This window comes from Lynx canadensis, chromosome D3, assembly GCF_007474595.2.
Source record: "Lynx canadensis isolate LIC74 chromosome D3, mLynCan4.pri.v2, whole genome shotgun sequence".
NCBI classification, from domain to species: Eukaryota; Metazoa; Chordata; class Mammalia; order Carnivora; family Felidae; genus Lynx; species Lynx canadensis.
The window spans coordinates 93,075,665-93,092,122 of record NC_044314.2 but is presented as its reverse complement, the minus strand read 5'-3'; the positions used below and the strand labels follow the sequence as shown (position 1 = coordinate 93,092,122).

Here is a 16,458-nt window from a genome sequence, read left to right as displayed (position 1 = left end):
CTCACCTGTTAAGGAGTCCCTGGGTGGTTTCCACTTTGGGTTATCATGAGTGAGCTGCTAGGCACAGTCACGCACAAGTGTGTGTGTGAATGTGAGTTTCATTTCTCCGGGGTAAATGCCCGCGAGCGCAATGCTGGACTTCGTGCATTTTTAGTATCCCATAAGGCAGCAGTGTCCAGTCACGATTGTTTCTTTTTAAGTTTTTTTGTTTTTTTAGTTTATTTTTTTAAAGAGAGAGAGCGGGGGAGGGGTAGAGAGGATCTGAAGCAGGCTCTGTGCTGCCAGCAGAGAACCCGATGCGGGGCTCACACTCACAAACCATGAGATCATGACTTGAGACAAAGTTGGACGCTCAAGCCCCACGATTGTTTTTATTAGTGCTCTGGTTACAGAGTCCAGCGTGTTTTGAGGATCCTGCCTGTCGTGTTTCCCATGACATATGTTGTTTTAATGAGTTGTTTTGCCACATGTGAGGTGTTTTGGGGGATGCATCTCCTGTGTCACATCCAAAATGGTTACACTGAGGGGCGCCGGGGTGGCGCAGTCGGTTGAGCGTCCGACTTCAGCCAGGTCACGATCTCGCGGTCCGGGAGTTCGAGCCCCGCGTCGGGCTCTGGGCTGATGGCTCGGAGCCTGGAGCCTGTTTCCGATTCTGTGTCTCCCTCTCTCTCTGCCTCTCCCCCGTTCATGCTCTGTCTCTCTCTGTCTGAAAAAATAAATAAACATTGAAAAAAAAATTTAAAAACAAAATGGTTACACTGGGTGGACGGAGGGTTGTGGGAATAGATGGCGTCATGATTGCTGAAGACGGATTTCCCTCCTTTCATTCAGGGACGATGGCCCCTCTTCCTCTGTCTCGGCACTTAAGCGCCTGGAGCGCAGTCAGTGGACAGATAAGATGGATTTGCGGTTTGGTTTTGAGAGACTCAAGGAGCCTGGTGAGAAGACGGGCTGGCTCATCAACATGCACCCTGTAAGCACTGGGGCTTTTTCTCGGTCCTCGTCCCGCTCAGGAGGGCAGCTGCACCCCTCGGAGCCGCCTAGGCCTTGGCAGAGTGGGGGATACAGGTGGAGACGGCATTGTTTGTAGCTCTCCTGCTTCCTTCTTTCACACCGCTGGGTCGCGTAGGGGCTACTGGGAAGACCAGGGTGAAGGGTGTCCCTGTTAACCTCTAAGAATGAAGTTTTCAGGGATGAAGGAGGGATTGAGAGAAATCCTCATTTGAAAGGTGTAGCGCTGCAGTTCTTGTGAATGGGGCTGCGGGATGTTTATGCGGGGGCGGGGCAGGGAGAAAGGGTTTGTTTTTGTGCTCAGTTTCCCAGAGAGTGAAAAGCAAGAGGGGTCTTGGACTGTGCAGCGGGTAAGGTGCCTGTGCTGGCTGGTTCTCTCGTAGACCGAGATTTTAGATGAAGATAAACGCCTGGTCAGTGCGGTGGATTACTACTTTATTCAAGATGACGGGAGCAGATTTAAGGTAAGCCCCTGAACCCCAAGAAGCTAAAACCCACTCAAGTGATGAGGTGTAGCTGGGTCCAAAGTGGTAGCTGTGAGGAGAGGGGGTTGGGAGGTGTCAGGGACACGGGTCCCTTGGAGCCACATGGGTCACCATTTAGGATGTCATAAGAGGAGCCAGCTTGGACAGACTGAAAGAGCAGTGTTGTCTGTCTCAGACTTTTGCCCCTGCCATACGTGCAGCTCTTAATTTCCTGCTGTAGCACCTTTTTTTTTTTTTTAGTTTTTTTTTTTAAATATTTATTTATTTTTGAGACAGAGACAGAGCATGAATGGGGGAGGGTCAGAGAGAGAGGGAGACACAGAGTCTGAAGCAGGCTCCAGGCTCTGAGCGGTCAGCACAGAGCCCGACGCGGGGCTCGAACTCACCGACCCTGAGATCATGACCTGAGCCGAAGTCGGAAGCTCAACTGACTGAGCCACCCAGGTGCCCCTGCAGCATCTTTTAAGAGGTGTCTAAGGGCAAGGGTGCATTGGATCCAGGCTGCTCACGAGTATAATAGCAAACAGCGTGTCTTCACTCGTCTCCCTTTTTTCTTTCTTGTTGCCTCTGAATGGTCGGTGGCTTTCGCAGGTGGCCTTGCCCTACAAGCCATATTTCTACATTGCAACCAGAAAGGTAAGTGTGGTTAGTAGAGTCAGGTCACACGACCTGAGCCTTATGTTATGGGGAGCTTCGGAACTGAACATAAAGGGGCCTCTAGAGAAACGGGCCAGGAAGACAGATTTCACTGTAGAAAGTCCTTTCACTCTGATCTCAATTTAGGGTTGTGAGCGAGAAGTTTCATCTTTTCTCTCCAAGAAGTTTCAGGGTAAAATTGCTAAAGTAGAGACTGTCCCCAAAGAGGATCTGGACTTGGTGAGTACCACTTGGCCCTTCCAGGATAAATGAGGCTGGGTCTGCCCTGCACATGGGGCGAGATGGGTGAGATGGGAGGAGGCCAAGTTTAGCACCTGTGGGGTGGTACGGGTGGCGGGGCTTCGGTGACTGTCCGTATGTCCTGGAGAAGTCCAGTGGCATAGTTGGTGCCACACGCAGAGTTGGACAAGGTGCTTTGGACTTGCTGACTCTTCCACTTGTGGGTTTACCTTTGAGTCATTCTCCCTTTATTTTCTTTCCCCAATAAAGTCTTTTTTCTCTTGAGCTTATGAACACAATCTCTTCATTTTGTAGCCAAATCACTTGGTGGGTTTGAAGCGAAATTACATTAAGCTGTCCTTCAACACGGTGGAGGACCTTGTCAGAGTGAGGAAGGACATCTCCCCTGCCGTGAGGAAGAGCCGGGAGCAGGGCCACGCCAGTGATGCCTACACAGCTATGCTGTCCAGGTGAGCTTACCTGTCGTAAGCAGCCAGTGAGTCCACACGGATGGGTTCCTGGAGTGTGTCCCGAGGGGCAAGATGGATGGGAGGTAGGAAAACCCAGTGGTGAAGTTACCGTAAGGATTGGCTTGTCCAGTGTAGAAGCACTTTCAAACAATTAGATAGAATTTCTTTCTTTTTTTTTTTTTTTTTTTTAATATTTGAGAGGGAGAGAGAGCGTGAATGCACAAGCAGGGGAGGGCCAGAGAGAGAGAGAGAGAGAGAGACACATAGAATCTGAAGCAGGCTCCAGACTCTGAGCTGTCAACACAGAGCCCGACGCGGGGCTTAAACTCATGAGCCGTGAGATCATGACCTGAGCCAAAGTCGGACGCTTAACCAACTGAGCTGCCCAGGTGCCCCTAGATAGAATTTTTTATGTGCTGCATTTTTGTTAAAGAAATGGTGGTTTTTTGGCTTACATTTGAGCTCTTCCTCTTTTCTTACATAGCGGTGGGTTTGTGGCTCTAAAATTGAGTTGCTGTAACAGAGACATTTTGGATTCCTAGTCACACCACTTCGCTTCAGTCTGTTTTCATGGCTTATGGCAAGTGTCAAGCTGCCTACAGAGTTTACTGAATGCCTAGAGTTACATAGCACATCTCTAGAAAACTTTGGGTGTTATACAGAAAAACGTAAATATAGGACACCCAACACTGTTCATCAAGTGTTTAGATATCAACAATAATAGGAAACAGGATAAGAGATTAAGAAGAGGAAATCTTGGGGTGCCTGGGTGGCTCAGTCAGTTAAGTATCCGACTCTTGGTTTTGGCTCACGTCATGAGATTGAGCCCCTCGTTGGGCTCCACACTGAGTATGGAGCCTGCTTGGGATTTTGTCTCTCTCCCCCCGTCCCTAGCTCACGCTCTGTCTCTCTCTCAAAATAAATAAAGAAAAGATGAGGAAATCTTGGCTAATTAAAACTTATGAAGACTTCAAGAGAGCTAATCATATTCTCTGAAAAAAGATCAATTTGGGACCCTGAACATTTCTGCACTGCACCCGCCCCCTGCCCCCAGTATAATTACCTTTTACAGTATTGCAAGGTGTACCCAGAGGCCTATGCCTTTTCTCTAAAACTCGTTGTCTTTTTTTTCCCCTTTAATAGTCCATTTAGTGTTCGGAAGCTTACTGGGCTGATATTAGAGTTAATATTCTAGTGACAGTGATTTCCTGCTTTCCAATGATAAGGTAATTATGGTACGGAAAATTGCTACTTACCAGCTGCTCTGCCACGCAGAGAGCTCTATGAGTGTTACCTCACAACACTCCTGCAGGGTGGACGTGTTCCTGTGACCCTTGTTCTTTAAAAAAAAAAAAAAAAAAATTTTTTTTTTTTAATGTTTGTTTTTGAGACAGAGAGAGACAGAGCATGAACAGGGAAGGGTCAGAGAGAGAGGGAGACACAGAATCCGAAGCAGGCTCCAGGCTCTGAGCTGTCCGCACAGAGCCCAATGCAGGGCTCGAACTCATGAACCATGAGATCATGACCTGAGCTGAAGTCAGACTCTTAATCAACTGAGCCACCTAGGCACCCCATGACTCTCGTTCTTGATGGGGAAACAAGGTCAGCCAGGGTGGTTCACATCTGTACATGTGCCTCCCAAGTAACAGAGCATTTTCCTTTCTTTGTTTCTAATTGGGATGTAACGTACATCCCATAAAATATGTGTTCGGAGCTCTCACTGAATTTCCTGCCCGTAGCCTGCTGCTTGTGGGAGGCTGTCATCCAACGTCGTCCTTTTTGTTTAAAGGATTTTTTTTTTTTTTAGTTTGTTTTTGAGAGAGAGGGAGAGAACATGAGCAGGGTAGGGGCAGAGAGAGGGAGAGAGAGATCCCAAGGAGACTCCACGCTGTCCGTGTAGAGCCTGACACGGGGCTCAGACTAATGAACCGAGAGATCATGACCTGAGCCAAAATCAGGAGTCAGATACTTAACCGACTGAGCACCCCAGCATCCCCGCCACCCCCCCCCCACCCCACTAATTCTTTAAGAAGAGCCTGTCCTGGTCATCTTAGCCACCTTCTACCTTTTGTGTTTACTCTACATGGACTCTGGCCCCCCCCTGCACCATCCCCCAGCAGACTGTAGTTAGGAGTATCCTGTCTCTGTTTCACAGTGTTCTGCAAGGGGGCAGTGTGGTTGTTGATGAAGAGGAAGCCTCTAAGAAGGTCACTGACCAGTTGGACAACATCGTGGACATGCGAGAGTATGATGTGCCCTATCACATCCGCCTCTCCATTGACCTGAAGATCCATGCGGTGAGTGGGCCGTCGCTTTCGGGCAGCCCCTGGCGGTCAGGAGGTGACACTGAAGAGAAATACCCCTCCTGGGACAGACGTAGACTCTTGATAAACACGCTGCACGTCCCGCAGGCTCACTGGTACAACGTCAGGTACCGAGGAAATGCCTTCCCTGTGGAAATCACCCGCCGAGATGACCTTGTTGAACGACCCGTAAGTACTGCTTGCGTTTCCTCCATCCTGGCTTTTCCACTTGTTTCTAGAGAGATCTAATTCGGTGCTGAAGAATGAATACAATTCAGAGATTTGTTTTCTTCTTTTTCCTCAAATACTTTCTTAAAAAAGTTGTAGAGAAATATTTTTCCTTTTTCTTTTTTGTCGGTTTCTGACGACGTGTGATTTCACTTAGTGCTTGTGTGTCACCATGTGATGTCCTTGTTTAAGCCGGGCTGGATCTGAACTTCAAAGGAGAGCTCTGACTTCCATTTTGGGTGGTTGGTAGCGACGTGATGGGGTGAAAAGCGGATTCGTATGTGGAAGGCTTTGGTTCAGGAACACATTTGTGATCTTGGGCAAGTCTGTACTCTGTTTTCTCATTTCCAAAGTGGAGATGTTGACTCTAGCACAGTCTCCGATGTGGGTTATCGTAAAGGTCAAAAGGAGGTCATGATTTTAAAGTACTTTTTGCCTCAAGTGCTCTGTAATTCTAGGATTTTCCCATCGTGCTTTAGCCTCTCGTAGGTGTTTAAGATTTCATACCCTCTGTGAGTCGTGGTGTTCTTGACATAGGTTAGTCAACCCAAAATGCCTCTCTCGCTTCTTTTGGAACCTCTCTCTGGCTGCTTGGCTCTTGTTTTAGCAGCTGGAGGTGGAGGTGGTGGGTGTCGGGAAGACCCTTGGCGTCTCCAGAGCTCAGCTTGGTTTACGTCCAACTTAATGAGATGTCCCTGCAGGACCCTGTGGTTTTGGCATTTGACATCGAGACAACCAAACTGCCCCTCAAGTTTCCAGATGCCGAGACTGACCAGATTATGATGATTTCCTATATGATTGACGGTCAGGTAAGTGGTGCCTTTTGGGGTGTACGCTTCCTGGGAGCAGCATGCACCCTGTGGCTGGTATTTTTTCAGTGAAAATAAGTGAGTTGAGTCCAGGAAAGTGAAGAAACAAGCCGTGCCCCTGCCTTCCAATCTGAGTCTGACACGTTTGGGGTCTAGGGGCTGCAGCTCCTGGTGGGCGAGGGGCCTCCCGTTGCTGCAGACTCTTGTTGCAGGAGCTTCTGGGCCAAGTGTGGGGAGGTGTGTTTGGCTTTTTGTGTCCTAACTCACACCGACTGCTCACACGCTTCCCAGGGCTACCTCATCACCAATAGGGAGATAGTGTCAGAGGACGTTGGAGATTTCGAGTTCACCCCCAAGCCAGAGTATGAGGGACCCTTCTGTGTCTTCAATGAACCCGACGAGGTAAAGAGGTGTCATGTGAGAAACTCCCTGGTGTTTGGGGTGAGACGGGAAGAAGAGCCGCCTGACCCTTGAGGCCTCAGTGCTCATTTGACCAGAATGGCAGCTTGCTGGTCTGGGTTCCTGGCGGTATGGTCCTTGTTCACACTGGGGGCACGGGGTGGGTGTGGAAATGAGATACAGCCTGCTTTTCTGAAATTTTGGGAGGGGTGATTGGAAGTAGCTGGAAGAAGAGAAACACATCCACTGACTGCTACGAATCATTGAATTCAGGTTCATCTAATCCAGAGGTGGTTTGAACACGTCCAAGAGGCCAAACCCACCATCATGGTCACCTACAATGGGGACTTTTTTGACTGGTGAGTCTGATGTCTAGTTTGTGAGTAACTGAAGTGTGTCGGGGAGGGGATGTTGTGTGGCACTGTGAATGTACTCACGCTAACGAGCTGTACACTTAGAAATGGTTAAGATATAGAGGAGAGGTGGGTGGGGGGGTTCCTGGGTTTTCTCGAGAGTCTTGTGGGGCAGTCTTTCTGTATTTGAGGGAGCTGAAGAATACCTGCCGTGTGCTCATCTGTCTGCCCTCATCCCTAGGCCGTTTGTGGAGGCCAGAGCGGCGATCCATGGGCTGAGCATGTACCAGGAGATAGGGTTCCAGAAGGACAGCCAGGGGGAGTATAAGGCATCCCAGTGCATCCACATGGACTGTCTCAGGTAGGCCCGGTGGCTCCTGGCACTGTCTTAGAGGGCTTTCTGTGTGCGGGTCCAAGGCTCCCTTCTTGCACACCCTTGTCCTGTCTGCGTCCCTTTGAGGGAGGATGGTGGCCTCTGTTGCAGCTCCGTCACCTTCAAGGACAGCGGCTGTGGCTGGGTCTGGGGACATGCTGTCTTCCGTTGTGTGTTCATTACTCCTTCCACCAGCAAACACATCAGTGTCAGGCCTCGGGCTGGGGAAGCCAGAACAGAAAGAGGCCGGGTTGAGTGAGGCCCCGGTGCTGTGAGAGCTCCCCACGGAGGTGAGGGTGCTGCAGCCAGGGGTGTCCAGGCTGGAGAGAAAGGAGCTCTTGTGGGCCTCCTGTACCCTGTGGGGAGGCAGATTTTATCTTGGGGGGTCTGGCATTATGATGGGGGCCGGAGGGAGCAGATGGGAGTGAGGAGAGGGGTGGACTTGGGCATCCACAGACCTGGGCGGGGGGCAGGGGCACCTGGGGCACAGGGAATGTTGGTTCTCAGGGTTTGGGGTGGGCTCTGGAGCAGGAGGGTGGGTTCTAGGTAGAAGCAGGCCTGGGAACCCCACTTACAGGGGGCGTGGTGATCAACGGATTCCAGAAGAGAAGAAAAAGGATGGGGGGGGGCTTCAGAGGAGGCGGCAATATTGGGAGACCCCAGGGGCACTTCTAGGGGTGAGGATGGCCAAGGGTCTGGAGGCTGAGGGAGGGGAGGCTTGATGCAGTCAAGAGAGAGCTGTGGGCGCCAGGGACACGACCACATACGTCTCGGAGCTGCCTCACAGGGAGGATTTGCAGACAGGTGTGAGGGTGAGGGGCGCAGGGTAGCCCCCGGTTTCTGCGCCGAAGGGACTGTGTAAGCAGAGAGGAGGTTAAGAAGAGGGCCTGAGCCGGGTGGGGGAGAGCAGGGCAGACTGGCAGTCCCATGGGACAAGCTGGGGGGCTGAGGGCTCCCTCCTGCTCAGCGTTCTCTCCACAAGGGACAGAGGGAGGCCATGGGACTCGGGAGACTGGCGTTTCCTTGTGTTTGTGGGCGTATCTGTGAGATTACCTGGATCTGGGATAGAGGCTTCGCGAGGCGCCTGTGCCACGCGGGGTCTCGGTGGCAATCCTTGGCGTACCTGTTGGGACGAGGCGTCTTTCTGTGTCGTGTCCAGCGGGGCTGCCTCTCGCAGCGCGTGGGCTGTGTCTCAGAGCCATCTCTGACCTTTGCACGTGTTCTTGTTCCTAGGTGGGTGAAGAGGGACAGTTACCTGCCTGTGGGCAGTCACAACCTCAAGGCGGCTGCCAAAGCCAAGTTGGGCTACGACCCCGTGGAGCTGGACCCTGAAGACATGTGCCGGATGGCCACCGAGCAGCCCCAGGCATGCGCCTCTTCTCATGGCCTTTACCTGTAGCTCCCACACGGTGCCTGCCCGGCTCCTTGTCGCTCTTACTGCCCTGTGTTCTCTCCTCAGACTCTGGCCACATACTCGGTGTCAGACGCGGTGGCCACGTACTACCTGTACATGAAGTACGTCCACCCCTTCATATTCGCCCTCTGCACCATTATCCCCATGGAGCCTGACGAGGTCAGTGCGTCTCCCGGCCCCGTGTGCCAGTGTCAGCCCGCCGGCCCTCGGAGCTCGTCCCCGGCGGCTGCCGTGGATGCAGCTGTGTGATTTTGGCGTTTGGTTTGACGTCTGGCTTTTCCCCCGCAGGTGCTGCGGAAGGGCTCCGGGACGCTGTGTGAGGCCTTGTTGATGGTGCAGGCCTTCCATGCCAACATCGTCTTCCCCAACAAGCAGGAGCAGGAGTTTAACAAGCTGACCGATGATGGCCACGTGCTGGATGCCGAGACCTATGTGGGTGGCCATGTGGAGGCCCTGGAGTCGGGCGTGTTCCGCAGTGACATCCCCTGCCGGTTCAGGATGGTGAGCCCTCCCCGCTCTCCCGAGGGCTGAGACCCAGAAGCCTCCAGGGCTGCAGTACAGCCCTCACCCCTTTCTTGCCCTGTGGGTCCCTCACCAGCCCTCCCTTGTCTGGCCTGTCCTTGACTGAGGTGCTGCGGGACAAGCCCTTGGCTTCTCCGGGCCAGTCCCCACAGTGTCCTGCCCGAGGTAGTTGGGCACGTGTGAGGGCGTTTTCCCTTCTCACTTGCGTCCTCTCTTGGTCATCTGTACTAGAATCCTGCCGCCTTTGACTTCCTGCTGCAGCGGGTGGAGAAGACCATGCGTCATGCCATCGAGGAAGAGGAGAAGGTGCCCATGGAGCAGGTCACCAACTTCCAAGAGGTAACGCTCCGGGGGCCAGGAGAGACCGTCTTCACACGCCCTGCTTGTAGACTGGCTGCTTTCAGTAGCATGCACCTACTGTGTGCTGGTACTTGGGCTCCGAGCCTGGTGATACAGAGTCTGTTCTGGTCTGCTTGGGGGGCACATGACAGTGTTGTGGTTACAGTGAATGACTGGGCTTTGGGAGATGGTAGAGATTCACAAGTTGGCCGTGGGGTCTTGAGCTGGCTATTGCTTAGGACATCGTGGTGGGTGGACGCAGGACAAAGGAGAGGGATAGGCCTTATGCCCAGTTCATTTGGACTTTATTTTGTAGGCAGCGAGGAGCCACTGGTTTTAATTTTTGTTGTTCAGGAGACTTTAAAAGTGATGATAGTCAATTCCTACAGATGACAAAGTAGAATATAGTGACTGTAAAAACTGTCCAGTAATGGTTAGAAAGCACCATTTACAAGTGCTACGTGCGTAGAGACCCCAGGTACCTCCCGCCTTGCTTGTCTTACTTGAACGTGGCACTTCTCAGGTGTGTCTGTCGGGCACTGCTCAACACTACAGCATATTGAGTTACTAGTGGTTTGGAGCTTTTACGAGTTTTAGGATTGATTTTAAGAAATATGTCATAACATGGGCAGATGAGTGGGTCTGTCAGTTAAGCACGTGACTCTTGATTTTAGCTCGGGTCATGATCTTGACGTTGTGAGATGGAGACCCGCATCAGCCTCCACGCTCAGGGCAGAGATTCTCTCCTCGTCCTCCCCGTCTCTCCTCTCTGTCCATCTCTCTCTAAGAAATGTCTCAGAACAGACTCACTAGGCAGAATTCGAATAAGAATGTGGTTACGGGGTGCCTGGGTGGCTCAGTCAGTTAAGTATCCAACTCTTAATAGATTCTTGATATCAGTTCAGGTCACGATCTCATGGTCCTGAGATCAAGCCACACGCTGGGCTCTGTGCTGGGCGTGGAGCCTGCTTAAGATTCTCCCTCTCCCTCTGCCCCTCCCCTGCTTGTGCTCTCTGGTCTCTCACACGTGAGAAAGCTGTGTTTGTACACTGTAAAGTGCTGTGCAGCTGTTGTTAGCTCCAGCTACCATACACTTTAAGAACTAAGAACAACCTGGGGGCGCCTGGGTGGCTCAGTCGCTTAAGCATCCAACTTCGGCTCAGGTCATGATCTCACGGCTCTTGAGTTCAGGCCCCACGTTGGGCTCTGTGCTGACAGCTCGGAGCCTGGAGCCTGCTTCGGATTCTGTGTCTCCCTCTCTTTCTGCCCCTCCCCTGCTCACACTCTGTCTCTGTCTCAAAAACAAATAATATTAAAAAAACAAAAAAAGGAACTAAGAACAATCTAGAAGAGTGGCTAGGCTAAAGAACAAATGTGAGTTAACACCTTAGAAGGAACACACTTTCAACTTGAAGAAACAGTGAAATGAGTGAGAACAAAGATATGCTGATTGGAGGGACTCTAGACACCCTGGTGAATCCAGCACTAGGCTCCTAGAGGACAGAGTATGGCTCCTTGAGGACGGAGTATGGCTCCTTCGCGGTTTCTAAAGTGTGTTCTAGAGGGCACTGGACTCATCTCTTTGTTCCCGAGGGACCATCTCATCCCGAGGATGCTGATGGGAGGTGCCAGCCGGGGATCTCGGCAGCGGAGGTGTGTTCCGTGGGAACTGTGTCTCCCTCCCCTCTTACCTGGACTGTCTCCGTGGGCCTCCTCATTGGCATTTCAGGACCTGCCTCAGGGTGGAGAAGGATGGAGTGATTATTCAAATGATTGATTTGCTTAAAATTCAACTAGGAACAAATATTAATACTTCTGGTATTTTCTGTTGTATATGATAAACGTTCTTCCTTTTAGTCATTGTTGCTGTATAGTTTTGGTGTGTTTTTTTATTTTGACTACTTTGGAGGGTTTTAAGGAATGTTTTGTTGTTGTGTTTTGTTTTTTGAGAGAGAACTTGCAGGGGTAGGGGTGCAGAGAGAGAGAGAATCCCAAGCAGGCTCCACACACAGCGCAGAGCCTGACGCGGGGCTTGATCTCCCGACCGTGAGATCATGACCTGAGCTGAAATGAAGAGTCGAATGATGCTTAACTGAGCCACCCAGGCGCCCCTTAAGGAGTTTAATACTAAAGGCAATTTTTCATTCAAATGATTTTTCTAATATGACTTCCAAATTTAACATATTTCATTAAAAAAAAAAAAAGATGGCTACTCTCCTGGTTAGTCTTCGTATTTATTCAGATGTTTTTTAGTTTTCTCTATTCTTTTTTAAGCATTTTTTTTTTTAATGTTCATTATCTTTGAGAGGAGAGAGAGCAGGGGAGGCGCAGAGAGAGGGGTAGATACAGAATCCAAAGCAGACTCCAGGCTCTGAGCTGTCAGTACAGAGCCCGACGTGGGGCTTGAACCCACAAACCGTGAGATCATGACCTGAGCTGAAGTCGGATGCTTAACCAAGTGAGCCACCCAGGCACCCCTGGTTTTCTCTATTCTTAAATGTCTATAACAGACGTTGGCAAACTATAGCCCATGAGGCCTGTGTAACCAGCAAGCTAAGAATAGCTTTTACATTTTAAAGATGTTATAAAAAAAACATTGTGACAGATTGTGTGGCCACAAAACCTAAATTAAGATATTTATTATCTGGTCCCATCCAGAGGTTTCCTGAGTCATTAGATTAACTTCTAAATATACTAATTCTCCAGTTCTGATGTGTATGTTTTGTGCAGAATGAACTTACCAGATAAGTACATATGAATGTTATGACGTAATCAGGTATTGGTTTTGGGAGAGTGAATATATGACCATTAGAAGACAGTTAGTTTTAGGGGCACCAGGGTGGCTCAGTTGGTTAAGCATCCGACTTCGGCTCAGGTCTGATCATCGTTTGTGAGTTTTAGCCCCACATCGGGCTCTGTGCTGACAGCTCGGAGCCTGGAGCCTGCTTCTGCTTCTGTGTCTCCCTCTCTCTCTGCCCCTCACCCACTCGTGTTCTGTCTCCCTCTCTTTCTGATCCTCCTCCACTCGCACTCTGTGTCTCTCTCTCAAAAATAAACATTAAAAAAAAAAAAAAAAAGAAGTGGACTCTTTCTCTCCCTGTTTTATTTAGGGCTTGGTCTTTAGTATTTTTAATTGTGCTAGTTTCCCCACGTTTACTCTGGGAGGCTTATTCTCTCGGGTATCGGCCTCCTCCCCCTGTGTCTGCTGTTGGTCATGGGGGTGTTTCTTCTCATGCTCTGTGATTTTGGGATGTGAATTTGTATTCAGCAGGGAGTCTCCTGCAGCCCTTCAGGGGCCATCAGTTACTTTGATGGTTGTTTGTGGCCGGGGTCCCTTGTCACCTGGTTCCTGGGCCGGAGGGTTCCCAGATCCAGTGGAGTGTAACGTAAACCCCACACTTATTAGAGGGACTAGCCTGCGATGCCAGATGTGCAGCCCAGAGGAGATGTGATTTTGGTGAGCAGACTTGTAGTTTATTCTTTCACAGAGGTGGCCTTTGTTGGTCCTGCCTTTTTGGGGGGGTTCTGTATCGTCCCCCTGTTGTGTGCAGGCTTCCTGTCCCTGAGGAGGCACGAGAACCGTGCGGGAGCGCACACACCCTGGGCCAAGGCAGCCGACCTCAGAAAGGCCTGCTCGTGAGGCCGGGAGCTCGGGTCCCAGAAGGGAGGTTTCTCTCCTTTCTCGGACAGGAGTCCCTCCTGAACCTCGCTCGCTCGTGCAGACACTTGTTCACATGGAGCATTGCCCTCCTGGGAGTGTGGTTTGGGTGTGTGTGGGCCAAGGTGCCCAGGTGCCCAGTGCTCAGTGAACACTCTGGGCACTGGGTCCATGAGCAAGATGGCATCAGGCACATGTCCCGGTTTGATGCCGGGAGAATTAAGCTCATCCCAGCTTGAGCCGGACCTCCTCCTGACCTTGCCCCAATGCCTTTCCCCTTTGCTGACTGAGTTCTGTGTCCTTGCACTGCGAGTCACTGCACCTGGGAGTGGTCCTAGAGACCCCGACCCAGAGCCTGGCCTCTGCCAGGCCACTGCTGATGTAGCTCTCTGCTCTGGTTTTGAGTCTACTCTTCGCTCTTGCCCTCTGGGGTAACTTAGAAACTCAGTTCTGCATTTACAGGGATAGTCCTCATATTTCATGCAGGATATCTAGGTGTTAGGTACCAGGAGGGTTTTTTTAGATAACAGTTTAACCTCTGGCCGGAAACAAATCTGATTCATCGGTTTGTAAAGTAATGCTGGGGACCATCTAGCACCGAGGTTCAGAGTGTGGCGTTTGGGCTAAGGGCGCCTGTGCTTGAGCCCCTGCTAAGCTCTTGAGCCTCTCATGTGTCAGGTGAGGGGCTGCTGAGGCAGGGATATCACATGTCCACACTGTGCATGCACACAGGGCACCCAGGAAGGGTGCTGTTGATACTCGAGCTGGGTCTTACACCTTGCTGGCGGGTGGGCCCTGCCATCTGAGGCCACAGTCTTTCAGTTTTCTCCCAGTCCCAAAAGGTCCTCTGGAGTGGAGGCTGCTGCTTCCCGAGATGCTGTGCTCCTTAGGGTTCTTTCCTTGTGAGGTTCCTGTACCTCCCGGACCTAGCATTGGTGGCCAGCGTCTGCTGTCCTTCTGGGACCCACGTGCTTGCTTTGTTACTGTCTGTACAGTCTTTCTCTTTTCTCCATAGGTGTGTGATCAGATTAAGACCAAGCTCACCTCCCTGAAAGATGTCCCAAACAGAATCGAGTGTCCCCTTATCTACCACCTGGATGTGGGGGCCATGTACCCCAACATCATCCTGACGAACCGCCTGCAGGTGAGACGGATTCCCCTGGCAGAATCGAGCTCTTTTCTGCCCAAATACTAACTGCTGCCCTCCCCCCACCCTCCCCACCCCCAGCCCTCTGCCGTGGTGGACGAGGCCACCTGTGCCGCCTGTGACTTCAACAAGCCTGGAGCAGACTGCCAGAGGAAGATGGCCTGGCAGTGGAGGGGCGAGTTCAGTGAGTGCGACCCAGGGGCAGGGGCCGGGTGGCTCAGCAGGCAGCGGGTGCGTAGGTCTCTGTCACAGACTCTCCTCGGTCGCCCTCCTAGTGCCAGCCAGTCGCAGCGAGTACCATCGGATCCAGCACCAGCTGGAGTCAGAGAAGTTCCCTCCCTTGACTGCAGAGGGCCCAGCCCGGGCCTTTCACGAGCTGTCCCGCGAGGAGCAGGCTAAATATGAGAAGCGGAGGCTGTCAGGTGAGCGGTTTCCAAACACTGTGGTTCCTCTGACTTGGGCCTTTCTGGTATGTCACAGCTTGATGTCATCTAAACCAGATGTTGCACTAGATGAGAGATGAGATCACTGTGAACTATCTCTTCCTAGCTTCCCTTTCCTTATTTCTCCCTCAGTGAATGTTTGGATGATGAATTCTGTTTCCCGGGCTCTTGCCGAATTTGGCCCGTTCGCACTGGGCTGTCCTTTGATAGGATAAACCAGCACTGTCTCTCTGAGTTTCGTGCTCCTCCGTACTGACCTGGGAAGCTTCATTTGTTGGTGTTGGCCTTATCCTGACTTCCTTTGGCTACGTACAGGTGGCCCGGCTATCTCCTGTTTGGGGTCTCACATGCTTCCCTGCTCTCGATTGTGCCGCAGATTACTGCCGGAAGGCCTACAAGAAGATCCACGTGACCAGGGTGGAGGAGCGCCTCACCACCATCTGCCAGCGGGAGAACTCCTTCTATGTGGACACAGTGCGCGCCTTCCGGGACAGGCGCTATGAGTTCAAGGGTCTCCACAAGGCGAGTCTGACCTTTGTGAAGTCAGAACAGTCTAGTTTCTTTTTTTTTTATTTTTAAAAAATTTTTTTTTTCAACGTTTATTTATTTTTGGGACAGAGAGAGACAGAGCATGAACGGGGGAGGGGCAGAGAGAGAGGGAGACACAGAATCGGAAACAGGCTCCAGGCTCTGAGCCATCAGCCCAGAGCCCGACGCGGGGCTCGAACTCCCGGACCGCGAGATCGTGACCTGGCTGAAGTCGGACGCTTAACCGACTGCGCCACCCAGGCGCCCCAACAGTCTAGTTTCTGAGATGAGAGTCCTTGCTTGGTGCTGTCTGGACAGTCATGACTTCCCCAGTTAGGATGTGTGGCTCCCAGCCTCACGCGTTTGGAAAGTAATTGAATGCACAGTTTTGAGTTTGTTTGTTTCTTGTTTTTAAGTAGGCTTCATGCCCAGTGTGGAGCCCAGCGAGGGGCCCGAACTCATGACCTGGAGACCAAGACCTAGGATGAGCTCAAGAGTCAGACACATAACCAACTGAGCCACCCAGGCGCCCCTCGGTTATTTTTAGTTTTGAGGATTTAAGGGCCTGAGGCCTTGAAACTATTTTGAATGATTGCTTTTGAAATATTTATTTAGAGCAGGGATCCGCTGACTATGGGTGGGCAGACTTTTTATAAATAAAATTTGATAGGAACGGAGCCGTGTCCGCTGCAGCAGGGAGGTGAGCAGCAGAGCAGAAGCGGAGGCTGCATGAGCACGGTACTGGCCATATGGCCGTAGTTTGCCAGCCTCCGATGGGGACAAATTCGGGTGATTTACTGGCCTGGCTCATCCAGGAGGATCAGGGAAGACACATACCACCTCAGTTGTCATGACAAATCGTAGCTTTATACTTAAGCAAATGGGGTTCTTTTCCCTGAAAGACCTTCCTTCATTGTTGGACTCAGTAAGGTCCCTGCTCTGATAGACTTTATCACTGTAAAAGATACGCGACATAAAACCTAACGTTTTTAAGTGCACGGTTCTGTGGCGTTGGGTATGTTCACACTGTTATGCAGCCACCACCCCCGGCCCTTGCCAGAAGTCTTCATCTCGCAGAGCTAAAACTCGGCACCATTTAA

General features: G+C 51.3%; 1 protein-coding gene across 1 annotated transcript in view; it reads left to right on the top strand.

The window, feature by feature from the left end:
• The window catches only part of POLE (DNA polymerase epsilon, catalytic subunit), a 45,768-nt gene that overhangs the window by 1,326 nt on the left and 27,984 nt on the right, over positions 1 to 16,458 (top strand). The window contains exons 2-20 of the mRNA XM_030336552.1: positions 832 to 973; positions 1,395 to 1,475; positions 2,088 to 2,132; positions 2,280 to 2,372; positions 2,688 to 2,842; positions 4,998 to 5,139; positions 5,254 to 5,334; positions 6,075 to 6,182; positions 6,474 to 6,584; positions 6,855 to 6,940; positions 7,176 to 7,295; positions 8,541 to 8,673; positions 8,767 to 8,880; positions 9,010 to 9,222; positions 9,475 to 9,582; positions 14,256 to 14,384; positions 14,469 to 14,571; positions 14,663 to 14,809; positions 15,207 to 15,352. Of these exons, the coding sequence (XP_030192412.1) occupies positions 832 to 973; positions 1,395 to 1,475; positions 2,088 to 2,132; positions 2,280 to 2,372; positions 2,688 to 2,842; positions 4,998 to 5,139; positions 5,254 to 5,334; positions 6,075 to 6,182; positions 6,474 to 6,584; positions 6,855 to 6,940; positions 7,176 to 7,295; positions 8,541 to 8,673; positions 8,767 to 8,880; positions 9,010 to 9,222; positions 9,475 to 9,582; positions 14,256 to 14,384; positions 14,469 to 14,571; positions 14,663 to 14,809; positions 15,207 to 15,352 (2,257 nt within the window). The remainder of the gene's footprint in view (positions 1 to 831; positions 974 to 1,394; positions 1,476 to 2,087; positions 2,133 to 2,279; positions 2,373 to 2,687; positions 2,843 to 4,997; positions 5,140 to 5,253; positions 5,335 to 6,074; positions 6,183 to 6,473; positions 6,585 to 6,854; positions 6,941 to 7,175; positions 7,296 to 8,540; positions 8,674 to 8,766; positions 8,881 to 9,009; positions 9,223 to 9,474; positions 9,583 to 14,255; positions 14,385 to 14,468; positions 14,572 to 14,662; positions 14,810 to 15,206; positions 15,353 to 16,458) is intronic.